This window comes from Apodemus sylvaticus, chromosome 8 (assembly GCF_947179515.1).
Source record: "Apodemus sylvaticus chromosome 8, mApoSyl1.1, whole genome shotgun sequence".
NCBI classification, from domain to species: domain Eukaryota; kingdom Metazoa; phylum Chordata; class Mammalia; order Rodentia; family Muridae; genus Apodemus; species Apodemus sylvaticus.
The window spans coordinates 102732531-102752508 of NC_067479.1; the positions used below are offsets into that span (position 1 = coordinate 102732531).

Sequence of the window (19978 nt, forward strand, 5' to 3'; positions counted from 1 at the left end):
ACTCCTTTCTCATCACCTACTGGTTTAAGTCATATCTAAGTTGACTCTTAGGGATTTATATAGCATCAATAAAATATAAACCTATAATTTATATAATCAAAGAAATTGTATAAATTTGAAGCTATGAAGCATGATCATAAGACTCTTGCTGTAGTGATAGAGAACTATAAAGCATCTAAGTCATTGACATCGTTAAGTAACTTTCACATCTACTCTGACCTAGAAGTCACAGGAGGTACATGCTTCCTCCTGTCAATACCTATGTCCATTTGATGACACAGACCAAAAGCTTTCTGAATTTTCACAGACAGCAGCATGTCTGCTCATATGAGGAGGTAGATTTTCTGAAGCTGAGATAATTCTTTGTCCAGAGAGTAGTGTTTCTAGGAAGTTGGTTTGGTTCTACTATCATAGGAAAACAGCAAAATTAAGGCTATTTCAGGACATGCAAACATTCTAAACAGTTATCATTTCCAACAAATAACTAATTGACTGTTTCAATTCATCAATGAATCATCTATAGAAATAAAAACTTTAGGTTAACTTGAAATCTACTTTTTATATCTCAGAAAGATTGTGGCACCTTAAATTTCCAATTTATAGACTCCAGTATTTTATTTTGATCTTTTGTGATATCTGGGATGGGTATTAGTTTTTAAAAATACCTTTTCTTGAAACAAAACCATAATATAATACTAACTGGAAAACAGCCTAGTAGGTCTTGTGTAAGTATGATATTAAGGAGTCATATGATTTCAATAAAATATAACCCCATAATTTATGTAATAAATAATTGTTTTATTTGTAAGCTGAGAAGCACAATGATAACCCTCTTGAAACACTCTTAGGCTCTCTTCTTTAAGCATGCTGATAGTTTCTTGCTATGGGGACCTTAGCTTAGCTCTCACAGGAGTCTAATATAGGTAGCATTAGCTAAGATCAGATCTCGATTTTTGAACTGGACCAAATTTGTAAACATATCTGTTAACATCCGTAAAGCAGGTGTCATCTGACTTCTCTAAATTTTCCTTGTTCTTATACATTTGGAGTGGAAATTAAAAAAAAGACATACCTCAAAGCTTTTCAGATTATATAAGACAATCCAGTCTGAGGGTGTCAAATGGACATTATTAATGGGGCCTAGAAACATTTTGCACCTTGCTTAGAAAACTAATAGATGCTATTTTTAGAAATGTTTTGGGTGTCTATATGGTTTGCTAAAGCTAAGCAAAGTCTAGAAAGAGGTCTCTGTAGTTAGGAGCACTTGATGCTCTTGTAGAAGACCAGCTTTAGTTCTGAAGATTCACATGATGGTTAACAACCTCATATAATCCCAGTTCCAAGGGATATGATATCCTCTTCTGGTCTCTGTGGGCACTGCTCTATTGCACATACATATATGGAGACAAGCACTCAGATACAAAAAATTAAAATGAATGTTTAATTCTGAGTACAGATTATGCTAACTTCTTGCTAGAAGCTCTACAACCAATATTACACTTGCCATGTCCTGTATTTTCTTGCCAGAATGATTGACAATACCTCTTAGTGATCACACAGCTCAATCAGCAAATATGGCAAATTATGATTAGTTTGCAACAGTAAGGAAAGGTAATACTGTACATAGGTATCACTGTTACTGTTCATGTCATTGTACAGCATCCATTTTATGCATATTGTCATTATGTAGAGTTATCTGGACAGATTAACCACCCCCTCCCATAGATTCTAGAGGTTGGAATGCTATTGCTAATGAACATTTTTCTAAATTATTTAGAGCATCTAAAACCATTTTTTAAAGTAAAATGCCTTGATAACTTTGATGGAACTTAAAAATTAAAATATTTTTAAGAAGATGTAGTAAAATGTGAGGTACTGGGACAGTTGTAGATGAAGTGCTGTCATTGTGAAATGTGTAAAGATGAGCCCTCAGAGGATGGAAGCTACCGTGGAATTCTTCTAGGTTTAGAAATGACCAATAAAGTTTGGAGTTGAACAGTTCTTTAAAGTCAGTTGTGTGAGAAATCCTATCATAAATGTGAAGTATAAATGAACCATTTTATTGTTTTCATGTATGGTTATTAGCATAGGCATTCCTCAATTCAGACATCTCTCATCTTTGTTACTTTATCAGAACTCCTTGATTCAAGCTTATCACCCCAATAAAGATACAGAGTCAACTTTTACAAGAAAGTCTGAACAGAGTCCTTGTATCCTTAAAGCTCCCTAGTGCTGTCTCCTTGAGTTGACACTAACCTCAATGCTCCTATCATCTCCAAGAGTGTGTGGCGCCATTTTGTACCAGCCTCACAAACATTACCATCCCCTTCAAGTTTTATCAGTTGGTTCTACAGCATACCATAAAGCCTGGCTTCCTGCTGATAAAGAAGCATGCTAATTTTCTTGTCAGTTGACTGCCTCATGATTGCTATTCCATTTTTCTGCATTGTCTTCATCTGGCTCTATGACCTTCTTGTTAATCAGTACTATGTTGAGAGGAATATCCTCAGAAGTGTGATTTCTACGACCCTATATAAAATAGCTTTCCCTACTTTATGTCTTATTTAGTTTGGGTTTTCAATCATTAATCAAACTTGTATTATTTAGACATCCTAGCACAAAATTCTAGCCTTGTGACAATGAGGATTCTTACTTACATTTGTTGTTGTATCTCAACTTTTAAAACTTGCATATAAGAAAGAATAAAGGAAAGGAATCCCAGAAGCCAACACATATAAGTGTTTACATGAATGTAGGTTTTGCAGACAAATGCCCATGTTTGCATATGAGAGCAGAGGTATGGAAAAATGACAATATTTACACATGCAGAATATGTATAGAGAAACTAACATGTTTATATATAGGAAAAGAGATATAAAGATATGAACAGGTTTATGTATAAAGCAATATGTGGAGAGAAGAATATCTTTATTATGGAGTCACATATATAGAGAAGTGACCCTCTTTATATATGAGGGGATAAATACGGAGAAAACATCATCTTTATGCATGGGACACAGGTATGGATAAATAATTCCTATGCTTGCTACCCAATGACTCTGTACAGGAAAACATGGCCATTGGGATTTAAAAGAAGAAATATTGGGTTCAGAAGCTAGAGCCATTGCTCTTTCTCTCACCTAGGAAAAAGCAAGCTGGGTTAAGAGCAACATAGTATCTCTTTGATGTCTTGTTAGCTCTGATACTTGCTAAATGAATACTTGACTACTTGTCTTCTCCATAGTCTACCTCTATCTTAATAAGGTTAAATGATCTTAATATATATTTAAGCTCAGAGTTGGAGGATGATAACAGCTAATGGCATTTTGTTAGAAGTCAAATAGAAATCTATGAGCAACTCAGTAGTCTATGCCTTTCAAGAGTTTAAAGACGACCAGTTTTAATCCATCCTTAGCAGCTGGGATGTGGAAAGCAGGCAGCAGCACATCTCACTAGAGGCAAATGGTTTCATGGATGGTTTGATTTGGGGAGTTTTCTGTCAAGTATTAAGTCATGAACAAAAGGAGGCACCAGCATCCTGAGGTACAAAGAGGCAGTCAGGAGAGTTGCCATTTGCCCCTGGCTTAAGGGGAATTGTTAGAGTAACTTGATGCCATGAATAAGTATGTCTAATCTCTGGAAAATAGGAGGCCTCAGGAGAAAGCAGTGATGTGTTGCATCTTGTTGCCTCCTCCACAAAAACAATTTTTATGCAAAGAGCAGAAAGAAGCCCTAGTTAATCAAACCAAAGAGGCATGACAAAGACTGAAGCAAATCCCTTCAAGGAATAAACCACAAAGCCATGTACTTCTTAACACTGAAAACACAAGAAACCAAGTCAGCATTTAACAACAGTTTGGAAATGGGTTATATAATTTAAGCTGTTGAAACAATAAAATGCAAATGTATTACCAATACAGAAATACCCATTTTAAATATTTTAACATTTCTTAAAATAGTTTATATTTAGACCAATTTCTAAAGCAGTTTTCTTTGAAAACTGAATGCAATATTCTTATATGTTACTTTAGATTTACTGTAATTTATCTGTTGCTATGTTTGTAGGATTTTTTCCTTATATTTTCAGTAAATTTGTTATATACAGAAAAAAACTAGGTAAAAAGGAACAGGTGTCATATAAACATTTCGTACATTACAAAATGTAGTTTCACCATATATCTTAGATTTAATAGGACATGGGGAATAATATATAACATAATTTCAGCAATACTGGATTTAATAGAATTATCCTTAACTAAAAAATAGCATAATGTTGTTAACCATTTGATTTCATTTTTTTTTTTTTGCTGCTAAAAGCAGAACTCTGGTGAACATCCTCATGGCATGAATTATCAAGTTATTGCATCTAAATAATTTCTAGCATGAATGCTTTTATCATACACAAACTGGTGTTCATTTTATCCTTCTGTATGTGCATGTAAGTCTCTTCTTGGTGTTGGACCACGATTCAGCTAACACACAGTACTCACTGAGGAATCTGAGCATCCCTTTTGTTGTTCTCTGAGCTTCCAGGTTCTAGAATGAGACACTATGCATGCTAGGCAAGCAATGAATGCTTGAGCTTCCAGGTTCTAGAACGATCATATCCTACACACGCCAGGTAAGCAATGAATGCTTGTCAGAGGAACTTGTGAGCAGCTGAGTGGTTAGGCCTTTTTATTTTTAAAAGTTATTTATTTAGGATACTGTAGTTTTAGCATTATGCTACAATGATTCAATTATATCATTTATATAATGTTTTTTGTAATCATTAATCTTAAATCCATTTTAGAGGAGTTTTCTTCATGTATATTCCTAGAAACTCAAACTTGAAACTGACAAACTTGAAACAAACTTGACTCAACTTGAAACTGGAATTTATAAAACCTATACATGAAAACATATTTCTTTGACCTTCTTTGTATTTTAATGTAGCATCAGTAACCATTTGCTATTATTATTAATGAGCTTAATTTAAAATACCTGCATATCTCTTCTTGGCCTTTTGACTGAGACCAAGTGAAAAATACCTACATATTATATTAATTTTGTCTAAAAATGAATTTATTTCTAGGAAATCATTAGTGCTCCATGTCTCTTAATTTCCGGGTCAACCTCTCAGGTGCAATGCCTCAACCATGGCATTTCTGGTTGCACATTGAGTTGATCTTTATCACTCTGATTTTGATTTGACAAATGGGCTTTGAGTCTGAAAAGTCACATAGCACCCAGATCCTGTTAAACTTATACTTCCTAGCTGTTGTATTTTGCTGAAAGGCTTTCTGCTTAAATTTCTTTTGTGTTCTACCTCTATCTCGGCCATATTTATGACTTTGTACTCCTTTTCTATTGCTTGACTGTACTTACCTCTCTTAATAGTAAAATTGTGGAAAAGCAGCCTTGCCCTCTAATAGAAATGAATGTACAGATTAACTGTACACTTGGTGCACCCATTGACTTTATGCTCTTAAAGAAGTAGTTAATTAGACTAAATTAGATAAATGGTTTATTGACGCAATACCACTCAACTGCTATCTGTTGTTTACTGTGTAGGGAAAAAATAACACTGATAAATGAACTAATAGGCACGTGCCTTCAGATTGTTGAACTAAACATTAGACTGCCATGGTGATTTATCTTTTTATTATGCTATTATAATCTACATGAAAATATTCATTTACTATGACACTGGATAGCAGCAACGTTCCCAAAGAGAATTCTGCCAAACATTACTATAGTGAGTGTATTAAATGTTCTTTCTAATTTAAAAAGCATTTATGATACAGATATGTGTGAACATTGGATCTGGATTTGTAATAATAGACAAGTCTTATCCTTGCTTACCTGTTTTCCCCATGTTGGCTATGGTAACAAGCTCCACAGCTAAGCTCAGGATATAAGGAAGTGAGAAGAAAGTGAGCCGGCATGAATTAGATTCTTTAAAAGAAACTGAATATCAGATACTTGAACTTTGTCTTGTGGAGCCTTGTTTAGGGCTTGGGAAATATCACCTGGAGATCTAGGGGTACAAGAGAAGCTGGTGGCTCCACAACTGACCACTTGTCAGAATCCCTGCAGTAACCCTTGACCACCACAGGCTTTCCCTAAACCTTGCTTTCAGTGTCCAGGGAGCAAAGAGATCATTTGTCCGCACACTGTGGTCCATATATCAGGATCCTCCTTTCCATTGTCATGTTTCCCCAGGCTCTCAGTGATAGGGCAATCTCCTGCCACAGTTCTGGTGTTTCATTATCCCCAGGCTTGAACTTCCCAGGGAGAAACACCAAGAGATCCTGTTTCTTTGTTTCTTTGTTTGTTTCTCTTTTTTGCTTTTATTTATTTAACAATCCAGATTTTATTCCCCCCCCCCCCCCACACTCTCCAACTGTTTCACATCCCATATCTCCTCCCACTCCCTGTCTCCACAGGGATGTTCCCACCCCCAAATCTCTCTCCCCACCCAATCAGAACTCTAAACTCTCTGGGGCCTTCAGTCTCTTGAGGATTAGGTGCATCTTCTCTGACTGAACCCAGACCTAGCAGTCCTGTGCTGTGTATGTGTTGGGGCCTAATATCAGCTGGCCTAATATATGCTGCCAGGTTGGTGGTCCAGTGTTTGAGAGATCTTGGGCATCCAGGTTAATAGAGACTGATGGTCCTCCTACAGGGTGGCCCTTCTCCTCAGCTTCTTCCAGCCTTTCCCTAATTCAACAACAGTGTCAGCTGCTTCCTGTTCATTGGTTGGACACAGATATCTGCATATGATTCGGTCAGCTGCTTGCTGGGTTCTTCAGAGGGCAGTCATGCTAGGTCCCTTTTTATGAGCACTCAACATCCTCAGTAAATAGTGTAAGGCCTTGGGACATCCCCTTGAGCTGGATCCCACATAGGGTCTGTTGCTGGACCTTCTTTTCCTCAGGCTCCTCTCCATTTCCTTCCCTGCTGTTCTTTCAGACAGAAACAGTTATGGGTCAGAGTTTTGACTGTGGGATGGCAACCTCCTCCCTCATTGGATGCCCTGTTTTCCTCCTTGAGGTAGACTCTAAAAGTTCCCTCTTCTAGTGTCAGGCTAATGTCTCCCTACTTTCATATATGGTCTCTCCCTTTGAGTCTTAACAGTCTCTCACCTCCTAGGCCTTTGGTGCATTCTGAAGGGTTCTCCCCCCACCCCAACCTCCTACCTCCTAAGGTTGCCTGTTTCCATTCTTTCTGCTGGCCCTTAAGACTTCAGTCATTTCCCCTCACCCAATACCAGATCATATTCCCTATTTCCCCCAACCCTGTTCCACTTTCCCTCCCAGCTCCCTCCTCTCCCCTGCCCTTGTGATTGCTTTCTTCTCCCTCCCAAGTGGGACTGAGGCATCCTCACTTGGGCACTTCAGCTTGTTGACCTTTTTGAATTCTGAGGACTGTATCTTGGGTATTCTCAAACTTTTTTTTTGCTAATATCCATTTATTAGTGAGTATATACCATGCATGTCCTTTTAGGTCTGGGGTCTGAGTTACCTCACTCAGGATGATATTTTCTAGTTCCATCAATTTGCCCGCAAAACTCAGGATGTCCTCATTTTTAATAGATGAGTAGTGTCCCATTGTGTAAATGAACCACAGTTTCTGTCCTGATATTTAGAACTTTCTGCTTTTAATGCATTTTGGTTTTGCTGGAGTTGCAGATTTCATGAAGAGTTCCATGGTGATAATCAAGAAAGTTTTATATGGTTAGGGATATAAAGGACTTCCATATTTGCAATCTATATGTTTAGTGGTTTTATTTATCTTTTTAAATTCACTGCTCACATTTGTGTCTCCATTTTACTTTTTCGGAAAATTTCATATTTTAATGTCAAACAAAAGTTTTCTGTGTGTATGTGTTTGTGCATGGGTATGCAGGACCACACACACACACACACACACACACACACATAGAGAGAGAGAGAGAGAGAGAGAGAGAGAGAGAGAGAGAGAGAGAGAGAGAAACACTTATGCCAGTGCCCACAAAGACCAGAAGAGGACATTGAATCCCCTGGAGATAGAATCGAAATCAGTTCCTTGGCAAGAGCAGCAAGTGCTCTCTCTGTATCACTTGGCCATCTCTCCATTGATGATTAAAATATTTTTTTAGGTTCTCATTGAAATCATACTTTAACATATTTCTTTTTTATTGGTTATTTTATTTATTTACATTTCAAATCTTGCCCCCTTCCAGTTTTCCTCTCTGAAAATCCCCATCCCATCCCCTCTCCCCTTTGCCTGTCAGGTTGATCCCCCATTTATTACCCTATTCCTGTCTCACCATTCTATCATCCCCTCATCAATCCTCCAAAGGGCCAAGGGGCTCCTCTCCAATTGATTCCAGATAAGGCAATCCTCTGCTATGTGTGCAGCTGGAACTATGGGTCCCTCTTTGATGGTGTAGTCCCTGGGAGCTCTAAGGGGTCTGGTTGGTTGATATCATTGTTCTTCCTATGGGGTTGCAAACTCCTTCAGCTCCTACAGTCCTTCCCCTAGCTCTTCCATCATGGTCCCCAGGCTCACAACCGAAGACTGGTTGTGAGAATCTGCATCTGTGTTGATCAGGTGCTGGCAGAGCCTCTCAGCGAACAGCTATACCAGGTTCCTGTGAGCAAGCACTTCTTGGCATCAGCAATCATGACAGGGTTTGGTGTCTGCAGATGGGACAGATCCCTGTGGGAGGGGCATTCTCTGGATGGTCTTTCCTTCAGTCTCTGCTCTACATTGTGTCTCTGCATTTCCTTTAGATATGGACAATTCTGGGTTAAAAATGTTGAGATGGTTGGGCGACCCCATCTGAAGACCCAGAAATAAACCCACACACCTATCATCACCTGATCTTTGACAAAGAAACCAAAACCATCCAGTGGAACAAAAGATAGCATATGCAACCAATGGTTCTGGTTCAAATGGTGGTCAGCATGCAGAAGAATGCAAATTTACCCATTCTTATCTTCATGTACAAAGCTCAAGTCCAAGTAGATCAAGGACCTCCACAAAAAACTAGATACACTGAATCTAATAAAAGAGAAAGTGGGGAAAGAGACTCAAACACATGGGCACAGGGCAAAATATCCTGAACAGAACACCAATGGCTTAGGCTCTAAGATTAACTTTTGACAAATGGGACTTCATAAAATTGCACAGCTTCTGTAAAGCAAAGGATACTGTCAAGGACAAAACAACAACCTGCAGATGGGGAAAAGATCTGTATCAACACTGTTTTGTTCTTCTTTAATGTTTGGTAGTTGAACACTGAATCACCTTTAATGTATAACTTGGTATGGTTTAATTTTCAATTTAATTTTGATTGTAAATTTCAAAATGTTCTTTAATGAACTGTTCTACTTCACACTTCACATTTGCTTTTCATGAAGAGACTTTTTTTTTTGTTTTTATCCACTATTTTAAAGTTTCTAAACAGATATCATTTTAACATTTGAAATTTGAAAACCATCTGTATTTTAGGATAAAAAAATAGAAATTTGTCAGCTTCTGATTTTTAACTTTAATCCCACTGGAAGATTTGTACGCTGAAAATTCTATATTTATTCTGTACAATTTTAACTCACTATTAAAAATCCTTCTTTTCACATTTCTTTTACATCTTCATTCCTTTTCTTCCTATCAGTCCTTAATGTCTGCCTTCTAGTGCATCACTGACCATAACTATCTTTACTCTGTTGTAGCAGCATATACAGTAGAAATTCATTTAGGAATGAGTCAGGAAATTAGTGTGTTAGGTGGAATGCTCAGTCCTTGTGTGCATAAATAGCTATACATTGGTCCTAATTCAGTAGTACATGATCTCTTTGCGTTTTGTGATTATTCTCAAGAACTTGTATTTAGTATAAGGTAGGAGAAATGAATCTTGGTTGTTTCTTCTACGGAACACATTTTTTAACATATTTCCAATCTTGGATTGGCGGCAGATAAGTATAAAGTTCATAACCACATTTGGACAATTTAGTTATGCTTCCATACAGCTTTGAGTCTTGTCATGTTTTGGCCATCCTCTGATGGCAAAAGTTTGTAGCTATGGTCATGATTATCACATGATCTTTGTGCCTCCTTTCTGAAACATTGGATAAAATGGTGATATTCTAATTATCCAGTAACTGCCTTATGCATGCAGAAATTTAGATAACTCAGAAAACTGTGATACATCTGTCCCTGTTCATTAGTTCTAGTATCTTCCTTTATCCCCCCTTATTAAAGACAATCTGTATGTTTAAAGAATTAAGATCAATTTCAACCTTGATCAGTCTAGAATATTCTTCCCTGTATTAGATTTTTAAAGTCTTACTATTTGAAAATTTTATTTTAAAAATGGCAAAATACAGTGTCAGGATGTATGCACTATAAGGTGAAACACTTTAAATTTTTCATCTATTCTATTTATTGATGTATAAATTTATTTACCTCTCTCTCCTGGACCCACTGTCTTCAAATATGTTTATTTCATAGGATTTCCATGGATATCCAATGGATATATGTAAAATTTCTAAATTCTTATATTTTCTCAATGCTTTATAATTGTTTTCATCTATGGTAATTTTTGTACTGGGTCTCAAAATTAATAGTATTTTAAAATATTTTTTCTCCTCACATGTCTTCTGTACCATGGTGTAATTTCCATGTAGACTGGGAGGCATGACTTCCCTTACATCTTTAAAATATCATTAATCAAATCTAGCAATGATGCCTCAAAAGACAAATACCTATCTTGAGAGAAGGTAGTATCTATTCTAATGCCAATGAAACATTCACTATTAACATTCCTGTAATAATAAATATAGGCATAAGTCAAGGTAATAAGCATTTAAACAATTAAATTACACATGAAAGATATTACACAGCCCTTCATCCATATAATGGCTTGTATAACAATTACACATTTGAGGATTATTTCTAATAAATATTCATAGATCAAATCTAGAGTTAATGAAGCAAGACATAATATTTTAAATACTATATGACTCCAATTTTCTGAGGTTGTATATTTGTTTTGTTTTAAAGTGAAAGTATATGTAGTCAGATATCAATAGTGATTATCTTCTGATAGCAATTTGAAATTTTCTCAAATTTTATATGTAAAATTAAACAGGACATGTTTCTAAATGAAAATCAAAATTAATTTTTACATTTAGATTTCTTTTCAGCTCCAGTCAAGTATATACAAAGAAAGAAAATACGTTAGAGCCCATTTGATTTTAAGACTCCATTTTAGCCGCTTCTACAAAGGTAACTGAGAAATGAATTTCCTAGCTGTCATATTTGGTGACTGAGGCATACCATTTCTTATAGTGTGTGTAAGGAAATGAAGCAACTGCTTATATTCATAGATTTCTTTACATACCTTATGTTGTGTTTACTCTTACATCTTTTACTTCCATCTTAAAAATTACATACTTTGACTCAAAAAAGGAATTACTTACTATTTCAAATATTTACACATCCTCTGAAACTCATTTATGAACCTGCTGTCTCCTTCCAAGAGAAAGAAAAATTAGTGCAAGTCATAATATCAAATGTAGGTTATTTAAAAGTAGTAAAGGAATTACAACAATTTGAATTTGAAATGATAATAATATGTTTAAGTAAATTATAAACTGTAATGTACATAGCCTCTAAATTCAATGTTTGCAAAGAAAACACCTTTCCGTGGGATAGCATGACATTGTTTAAACTATAATGCAAATAGTAAGATAATAGTATTATAAAATATAAACATATTTAGTGAAAAAGTCATGAAAAGACACACAATTTTATAATTATAGTATATTTGAATGAATGACAGATTTAATTTATTATTCTTCACACTTCCAGTGACATTAATTTCAGAAGAATAGCATAAAATAAATTCAAAAGAAACATAATTGTTCTTTCAACCGCCCTGTGTAGGAATGTTTAGAGTGCTGGGTAACTGTCTTTTATTTTTAGTAAGCATAAGATTTCCAATGGTACTTATTCCTTTCATATTTTTTAAGTCAAATCAACTGTACAATCTTCCCACAGTTACACAAAAGTTTGCCACAACAGTTCTCTGGTTGTAAAATGCTTTTTAGCTACTTAGAGTGTTTGGAACCAAGACCACAAGTTCAGTTTATACCACATAGTTTAGTTTTAAAGAAATATCTGTGTCATTCCATATTTGGTAGCTTCTTATATGTTTAGCCTAAAATATGAGGCATTAAATGCAAGTTGCCAGTGAGAAAGTAACAATGAGGTAAAAATAATATGAAAAATAGATCTGTGTGAAGAAATAAATACAGGATCTCATTCATTCTATGTCAAATTGTGAAAGGTATTCAATGAACAGTTTAGAATAAATACACATTCAATGGGTATAAGTAATATAGTGTTAATAATTCTATAAAGGTGAAATGCTTCATAGAATGAAGTGTAGATTTCAGAAAAGAAATACTTTTTAAAAATTTGGTTTTTTATAAGAATTGTTAAGAGAACACATAAATATATTTACTTGAAATTTAATCCTGTTTATAGCTTTGGAGTTATAGGAGACAAATGTTTTATCTCTATCCTTTATGGATATAATTTACTGGGGGTTCTTCACAATTTGATGTTTAAAGAAGAGATTTTCAGTTTTGCATACTTCCCTTCCTTTTACTTAAATTGATGATCTGGTATTCCCTTGGTGAACATGGAAAGAATTAGCATAAAGAACAATTCCAAGCTAGGAATGTCTGTTAACAATATAGAGAAAACTAACAAGCCTAAGCTAAAGTGGCCTTCTCATTATTTTACATTTAAAAGTTTCTTAGCTTAGCCCTCACTAATAAATTGCATTGGCGTCTTCTTTTACATGAAAATCCCCATTTAGCAAAGTAAAAAAAGATCACAACCTAAGGAAATCTGAATTCTGAGATGCAACAAAGTCTCCCAAGGCACTCACCTATGTGGTGGTGGTGGTGGCCAGGGTCCCCTACCAGATAAAAATGTATCTGCTGAACTCACCATGCAAACTGATTATAAAATCCATGTGTTATTTTATAATATTCATCAGGACTTATATTCACAGCTGGATATTTGTAAAAAATATGAGTCAGAACATTTCCTTCTAATTATCATTTTACATATGCAATTGTTGCACGTGAAGACAGGAATTTTTAAGATGAAAATTTATGTTCTCCCATTTGTTTCTGCTTGAACAATTGTATCACCTCTCTAGATGTTTGTGGAAAAGATATCATTCAGCACCAGGATTTGAAGGATAAAAATCAGAGAAACCAGAACACACTCTTGCCATATGCATTTCTTAATGCATTGGATCTAAAGTTTACCATGGGTTGATATTTAACACGGCTTAGTTCTCTGTGTGCACGTAAGTTTTTAAGTCCTTTCATTTGTTCACTGTAAAAAGTATACATTATAGATGTAGACTATATTGCAGTTGCCTCAATGGTTCATCCAACCTCTAAATATATCAAAATCATGTGGGTCTCCCCCTAGTTTGATTTTGCACAACTACTGCATCAAATCCTTTGAAATCACGACACAACTAAAATTTTATGTCTTTGACTCAAATATTTTAACATTTCACATTGTTTTACTGAATATGGAAAGAGTTTAGATTTTATGGGACCTTGACCAAAACAAATTATAATTAGAAGAATCAGTGCGAGTCTGGATGATACTGAAGAAGCACGTTGGTACAGATTTGTCAAAACAGAAATATGAACAAAACCCACACGTACACACTACTTTTTGGTGCCCTCAGCATTAGGATTATTTTGAAACTTAATGTAAAAGTGTCATCTAAGAATTTATTCAATTTTTGAGAATTTACTTTTAAAAGGTTTAGTTGTACCAAGTAGAGTAATAAATACCTATAATCAAATCCCATAAGCTGGGGCAGAAGATTGTATATTCACTGATATCCTGTGCCACATGGTAGTACTCTTGGCTCAAAACAAACAAAAATAATTGTGAGATGCAAATACTCAAAAGCATCAACATATATGTTTTACTTTTTATAACAAATGTATGTGTCTCATAAGTATGTAGGTGAAGGACAGAGTCATGCTCTCCTGCCTGCTGTGGACAGGCTGTGCTCTGTTATTGAAAAACACTCTTATTTCATTTAAGACAAATGTGAAGCAAAGTTTGACCTGTGATAATCAAGGTTCAGAAGCACATGTTCCTTAGCTATCCCTTCTTCATCACCTGACCCTGGTAAATTTGCCTTAAATATAACCACAGCAACAACCCTATTAACTCATGGCATGTGCTATTACAACACATGACAATCTTATTGATTGATACATAGGTTAAGACTTTTGTAAGACTTTATGAGATAGATCTATAGGCATAGAATACATAAAAACCAGTGCTGGATGATCACATAAAATCTGGAAAAAACTGGATATCAAGATGTTTGACTGAAAAAAAAGATGAAATACATCATCACATTTCTTATATAAATCAGATGAGTCAAGAGTTCACTCTTACCTGCAAGTTAGAAACTTTCACAAAGATGTACGTCTAATTCATTCTCAACAAACCCAGGTTGTTTCTCTTCACACAGCTCTTTCTTTGGCAACAATGCATATGCAATTGATACAGGTATTCATGACAAACAGTTATCAAAGGGCAAGAAGCCTGCTCTCTATTTTATTAAGTTTGTGTGGTCATTCTGTCACTGACGTCCTCTGGGTGTCTGACATTAGTGCATAGAGTGCCTTGCTCTCCCTAAACACTATGCCCTTACTAAAGTTCAGTGTTACCATAGGTCAAAGGTATTGTTAGAATATAGTTAATTAAAAAAAAGCATTTGAGACAATTACACAAATAGAGACAGTACTCATTTATACACATCATTTAATTGCAAATTTAAGAGAAAATCTAACATATTTCAGTATTGAACTTTGGGAAATTTCTAATTCAAAGATATTTCAGTTTGGCTGAGGAGAATAACCTGAAAATGTTGTCTGATGAACGGTTGCCATTTGTCTGGCCATGAAATTTTCATGGTATTCCATGAGGGAACCACTTGATGTTCTTCAAATGAAGAAAAGATGAAGACACCACCAACCAAGTAACCACCTAAATTTAATATTAATATTGTGGGCATAGTCCCAGTAGGAACAGAGGAGTGAAAATGGATGATATAAATCAAAGAGAGGGAATGTTCTTCCTTTACCCTCGGTATTTCTTTAAAAGGGAAAGAATGAAAACAAAGGAAGAGATAAAGCTGATTTGAAAGCTGCATTTCCCAGGGTAAACTGGGTGTTTATAAACTTGAGAAGAGCCTAGAAACCTTAGACTAGTCTTGCCAGGAATGAGGACTGAATTTCTGAAGACAAGATAGAAACAGCATAGACATACTATCTGTTGAAAACACTGTACTGAAGCTATACAATTGAATAATAATAAAAATTATTCTTTATATATAAAATGTTTCCCAATTACCAAAAGGTCAAATAAAAATCCCTCCCCACCTGCTGTGTTGTTAGCTATACCATATACTCATTTGAGAGAGGTTTTTTTAGCACTTAATCTTAGGTTCACAGGGCTGGAATCAGAGATCATCCCACCCCCATCACACACACACATTAAATATTTGTTATTTCCTATAGCACCATATGGCAAGATAAGTATATGGTAGTGTCTGCAAGGGTTGAATATATTCTGGTGGAGACCTGGTTATTGGCAGCCTCAACTTTGGGCACCAGCACCCTTCTAAAATTGTAACTATTCATTTCATAACTCAGGGAGTATTCTAAAGTCTGTATGACCCTTTTACTCTCTTTGGTCAGCACGTTATATAACTACTGTGTGAAGGGCTGAGAGCAGTGGACTTCTTTGCCTCCTTTATTGTTTCTTAGAAATGATGGGAGTCACTAGACGTGTGATAAATTCACCTTAATTCACAGCAAGGTAGATACTGTATTAGAGTCTGAAAGAGAGTGTTTAATATACATAGGAAGAGAGAAACCAGAAGCTAAATCTCCAACATCATTTCTACTCTACCTTAGTAACATTGATTGATCAACAACAGCATTCCACAAGAGCTACCAGTAATTTAAAATATTTTGTTATATAAAAAACACATACCAGAAAAAAGGACTTAAAGCAAAAATATAATGGGTGATATTCAGTCCAGTTGATGATGCATATTTTGCTTGTCTAATTACAAACATCTGTTCCCACAATAAAGAAGAGGGATATGAAATTCAAAAGGAAGTTCAAAAATATGGAGTAGAAATTACCATGCCCTAGTAAGTACGTGAGTTCGAGGGACAAAGCAATTATGGCTCAGGTATTTGCCAGATCAGGTTTATGTAGGAAGTCTCAGTGCTTTCTGCAAGAGCCACTTGTCAGCTGGTGACCTAAGATGTGTCCTTTGAGCTTAGACACTTTGCAGGAGGGCTTCCTGTTTCAAGAGGAAAAAAAGCCCATGTTAACTAACACGAATAGCTCTTTCTGTGGAGGATTTTGTATTGAGTGTTCAGAAAATACTAATAATCTCAAAGTTTCCATAACAGGGCCATTGAATTTGCCTGATACTTGTTATTTTCAGAATGTGTGGGAAAGGGTTGTTGCATAATCACATGGAAAGAAGTCTTTATTAAATTACAATGTTATTTTGGGACTTATGTTATATTGATCTTTCTGCATTTTTGTTTGTTTGTTGTTTGTTTTTTGTTTTTTGTAAAATCACTTCCTCAGAGTACCTGCCCTCCTAGTTAGATGAATGGAATCTTTACATGAAAGATATATAATATTCTACAGACAAAAGAAAGAAGGAAAGAAAGAATGAAACAACAAAAGAAACAACAAAACAAGTAAAAACAAACAACAACAACAAAATAACAATCCCACAAAGTTGACTTCAACATATCAGTGTGGCCTGACTAATTTGATACTTGGTAAATTATGTATTAAAACAATTATGTCCCAGTAGATGCTCAACTTTCAGTATTTTATAGACCTACAAAAACCATCTAAGATTTTCATAAATAGAAATGTTTTCAAGTGAAACTAAGTTGAGCAAGAATATATTAAAACTTTACAGTGTTTGAAAATGCTAACAATATTGTTGCTCTACTCAAAGCAAGCAAACTCTAATAGTTACAAATGATCCTACACAACTTTTGTCAGATACAAGGTATGTTTTCATCAAGTGTTTTCCACATCCAAGACCTCAAATTTTTATTAAACCCTTTGATCAGTTTTTTAATGCTCTTTCTATTCCCTAGATGATAGTCTATCTGATATCAATGAATGTTCACAAATGATAATTTGAAATATATTTAACACAAACTTACCTCAAGAAACAATTGCAGGTTTTCTCTGCTTGAGACAGAAACCAATGAAATTTTAAACAAGTTTCCCCAAACTACAGTAAAAGCAATCTTTTATGTACTTTCAAATACTGTGCCTTTTTATTTTAAACAGTGTAAACATAACAACACCACCAATAATTGGATAAAGACTGGGTATGTGAACACTAGTTTTCTTGAATGCCCCATGAAAATAAGGGAAAATAAAACAGACACATCTTCAGGAGAGGTTTTCAGTTCACCTTAGCAGTGGTAAAAATATTGCTTTATTCCAAATGAACATACAACACAATTTGTTGTTTGGGGCATTGCTTGTGAACTGAATAGTCTGGTATTTGTGGTTTTCAACAATTTATTCCTTCCACGTTAACCACAGAAGCCAATGCCTCTGTCTACACAGAGCAGACTTGCTGTAAATTAGCAATGAGGATGACAAGAAATAAAGTAATGAACTGTCAATTTGATGATTGGCTTGTGTCAGTAATATAAGTAAATGATTCAAACTAAACACATCCTCCATTAATTTGCTTTGTGATGCTGATATCAATAAGCCAAAGGCTGTCCTTTTCAATAGTATTCACACCAGAAAATGGTCTAGACATTGTCAAGAGTTTTATAAGACCCCACCATGCAAGTTACCTTGGATCAAGAACTCGCTAACCAAATTTACATTTAATGGAAAATTTAAAGTAAAAAGGTCTTAAAGGGGAAATCTCTTCTGAATATTAGTTTCCCTGATGTTTCAGAACAAATTTTAGCAAGCTTTAATACACACACATGCACACACATACGTACAGGGAACACATGTGCCTCCAACATATGTGCTTGTGTGAGCAAGCCATCAACACTTACACCCTCACACCTGTGCACACAGGCACACAGGCACACAGGCACACACACGTACACACACACACACTCACACACACACACACACACACACACACACACACACACACACAGGTGCCCTTTCAGAGCTTCTAAGCACTCTCAAGAAAAACATTTCTATTAGCATGATTTTAGTAACACGACGCTGTCATTTTGTCTCTTTTTCCTATAATATGATTTCATACCTCCCTCTGAGGTTCTGTGCTTTCAAATTACAGAGAAAGATGGCACATGAGAGTAGATAATTTTGCCCAGATTACTTCTATTTTCTGTCTTCCATCCTGCTCATGTTTTCCTGCCATTCTTTGAAAATCAAATACGAAGCACTACATTCTTCAATATGACATAACCTGTAGAGAGATCATTGATGAAGAGAAATTTAGGAGTTGGAACTCAAGAGCCAAATGACCAGGGCTATCTGCTTAACTGGCACATTTGCCCTTGGAACAAACTTCATCCCTTTGAAGCTAGGAGAACACCAGTTTCTTTTCCTTATAGACACTGGCATTACGGGACCAAAGGTTGGAAATGGCCAAATCGTCCAAGAGTCAAAGAGGACAGTGTAAGGACTAACTGAAATTGGATTCAGAATTCTCCCCTAAAGCTTTAGTGGTAAGCTTTATCCTTCCTGAAACGCTTCTTTCCCGTTAAAAAAATATTTTGTTAAAAAACACTATGATATGAGGGCGGCAGACTATTTGGTTTCTTCTAAGTAGATGCTCTTAAATTAATGCATATAAATAATTTGTATTTAATTTCCTCTCCTTCCTGTTGAGCAAAGCATAGAATGCACAGATTCCTACATCTCGTGTCACTTCATTAGCACAGAGTCTCTTTGTATTTCATTTCTTAAGACAAATTGTGCCTCTCGTTCTGATTTGGCCGTGGGACTCAGGGGGAGAAAGGCTGTGTTTTCGCTCGCACTGTCCTCAGTTTCCATGCTGGCCAGTTCGTAGTCTTCTGACCGTCTAGCATCAGTCAGAATCCGGATCTGTTCCTGCACAGTCTCTAGTAATATTTTCACTTCCTGTTGTTCTTCTAGAAGACAATCGCTGACTGGAATAGTCGCGTTGACAATGTCAGCGGAGTAGGAGTTTTTGCACCATTTAATGCTTTTGACATCAGAAATCCCTGGCATTTGCATGCAGGTTTCTTCTAGACCCATCGACGGAATGATGGGCACGGAATTGGCCCTTGGGGATAAATAACCCACCAGGTCCTTTTGATCCAAGCTATTAAAATAGGGGTTTGTTTCTCTTGAAGGCAGTTGCATATTTATTGATGCATTTTGTTGGGTTCTCAAGCCACTGGATGCATACCTAAACAAGAACAACAAAAAGCAACAGTCATATTGAGGCTCCCACTGTGCCTCTGAGAACCATACCATCCAAAAATCACTTTCCACATGCACCATGTCACTGTCTTCTCACAGCAACCCCATTAGACGGATACTACGCTCCCACGGACAGCAACTCGCAATTCAGATCAGTGAAGTGACTTGCTCTAGGTCACACAGAAAAATAAGGGACAGACTGAGACTCAAACCCAGATCTTCTTACTTTAAATCCAGGGGTCTTTCAACACACCACAGCTGTAAAGGCAGGTGGGATATAGTCTTCCTGACCTCTATCCTAGAATACAAAGTAAATGGGTGTTGAGCACGTCAGCGTGGCCTTTTTCATCGTGACAAACAGGACACGACCAGGGCATCACTTCACCCATAGCTTAGCCACCCTCTCAACCCTGGGTCTGTCTCCTGGAATTGTGTGGTCATT

The 19978-nt window shown here is 36.0% G+C and overlaps 1 protein-coding gene across 7 annotated transcripts in view; it reads right to left on the bottom strand.

Moving 5' to 3' along the window:
* Positions 1 to 19014: 19014 nt before the first annotated feature.
* Nrg3 (neuregulin 3) overlaps positions 19015 to 19978 on the bottom strand; it is a 1124474-nt gene continuing 1123510 nt past the window's right edge. For 4 of the 7 annotated variants that reach the window (XM_052190683.1, XM_052190681.1, XM_052190682.1 and 1 more), the window contains exon 9: positions 19015 to 19522. In XM_052190683.1, the coding sequence (XP_052046643.1) occupies positions 19015 to 19522 (508 nt within the window). Of the gene's footprint in view, positions 19523 to 19762; positions 19835 to 19978 lie in introns of all 7 variants that reach the window. The other 3 variants (XM_052190679.1, XM_052190678.1, XM_052190677.1) reach the window with 1 other exon arrangement.